Source organism: Sitophilus oryzae, unplaced genomic scaffold (assembly GCF_002938485.1).
Source record: "Sitophilus oryzae breed Bouriz unplaced genomic scaffold, Soryzae_2.0 scaffold_465_pilon_pilon, whole genome shotgun sequence".
NCBI classification, from domain to species: Eukaryota; Metazoa; Arthropoda; class Insecta; order Coleoptera; family Curculionidae; genus Sitophilus; species Sitophilus oryzae.
The window spans coordinates 3,093,793-3,095,549 of NW_022147046.1; the positions used below are offsets into that span (position 1 = coordinate 3,093,793).

Consider the following 1,757-nt stretch of genomic DNA (forward strand, 5'->3'; position numbering starts at 1 on the left):
ACTCAAAACCTAAAAAATAATCGTCTATCGCACAATGTATGATATGTTTAATAAAATTGTTAATCTGTGAACAATGTGTCATGTCTACTTGTTCTCACAGAAAAGAAATATTTATGGATGCGATAAACATGTTTGGCTGATTTATATTTACTTATACGAGGGTGGTCTGAAAAGTTTCCGACCTAACAAAGATAGAAAACATTTTTTCTGAATTTTTTTTCTTATTTTTCAATATAGCCCCCTTGTAACTCTACACACTTTTCCCAGCGATGCTCCCATCTCTGTAACCCGTCCAAATAGTACTCGGCGTTTTTCTCTGCAAAATAGTGGTTCACGAAGGTGATTGCCTCTTCATTTGACGAAAATCTCTGTCCTCCGAGTGTAATTTTCAAATGAGAGACAAAAAGAAGTCGCTAGGGGCTAGATCTGTTAAGTAAGGCGGATGGTCAAGCAGTTCAAACCGTAATTCGTGGATTTTCGCCATGGCAAACGCTGATGTGAGACGGTGCGTTATCTTGGTGAAACAGTATTTTCTTTTTCTGTAAATGTGGCCGTTTTTACGCAAGTTCTGCTTTTACCTTGTCAAGTAATGATGCGTAGTATGCTCCTGTGATGGTTTTTCCTTTTTGAAGATAATCAATTAAAATAACTTCATCACTATCCCAAAAAACAGTAGCCATCACTTTCTCAGCCGAAATAACAGTTTTTGCTTTTTTCTGGAGCCGGTTCTCCCTTTGCCGTCCACTGTTTGGACTGTATTTTTGTTTCTGGTGAATAGTGGTGTATCCAATTTTCATCTACAGTAATTAATCGACGCCAAAACTCGGATTTATTGCACCTAAACTGCACCAACATAGCGTTGGAAATGTTCATTCGAACACGTGAGCAAACGCGGCACCCAGGGTGCGGACAGCTTTCTCATGCCTAAATCTTGATTTAATATGTAACAAACACGTTCTTTTGATATGTTCATAACCTCTGCTATTTCTCTCACTTTAATTCGGCGGTCGTCTAGCACCATTTGGTGAACTTTGGCGATGTTATCGTCGGTAGTTGCAGTTTTTGGACGTTGCGAACGTTCATCGTCTCCCAAGCTCTTACGGCCACGTTTAAATTCAGCTGCCCAAAATTTCACTGTGGTAAATGATGGTGCTGAGTTCCCATACACAGAATCCAATTCATGTTTAATTTTTGTGGGCGTATTGCCTTTCAAAAGCAGATATTTAATGACAGCTCGATACTCGATTTTGTCCATTTTCACATAAACACTCAGATCAACTCACTCAAACGACTGTTACATAACAACTGCGCATCCAAAATGGTTGAAACTTTGGTGAATAACTGTCAACAGATGAACAATGAAAATTCACTAGCTTTTATCTACGAGTGCTACCTTCTTCACGTTGAGGTTGGAAACTTTTCAGACCATCCTCATAATAATAGTTTTGAGCATCTTGGCATCTGTAGCTCCTAGCTCTTAGCTTCAGATGCCCGATTAACTATTGCTGAACCCTGGATAAGTTAGCTTGTTTTAAAATATATTTTCGTAGGAAATCGTTGGTGAGAAAGACCATCATCCCCATAACAACTGCATAACTTTTTGGTCAATTCTTGACAACATTTGAGAGAACTTTCAAAAAATGTTTCGCTCATGGCGCTATTTTACCCTCCCGTGCTCTATTTTTTATTTTGAAATTTTGCAACCCTGTTAGAGCCAGGCATTTATCAATAAGTAACAGACTTGGAAGGTTGTCCAC

General features: G+C 38.8%; 1 protein-coding gene across 1 annotated transcript; it reads right to left on the reverse strand.

Annotated features, from left to right (window-relative positions):
- Positions 1–838: 838 nt before the first annotated feature.
- LOC115885907 (protein GVQW3-like) lies at positions 839–1,255 on the reverse strand. Its single transcript, XM_030904934.1, has one exon. The coding sequence runs from the start codon at positions 1,253–1,255 to the stop codon at positions 839–841; it is 417 nt and encodes a 138-aa protein (XP_030760794.1).
- Between the last annotated feature and the right edge of the window lie 502 nt (positions 1,256–1,757).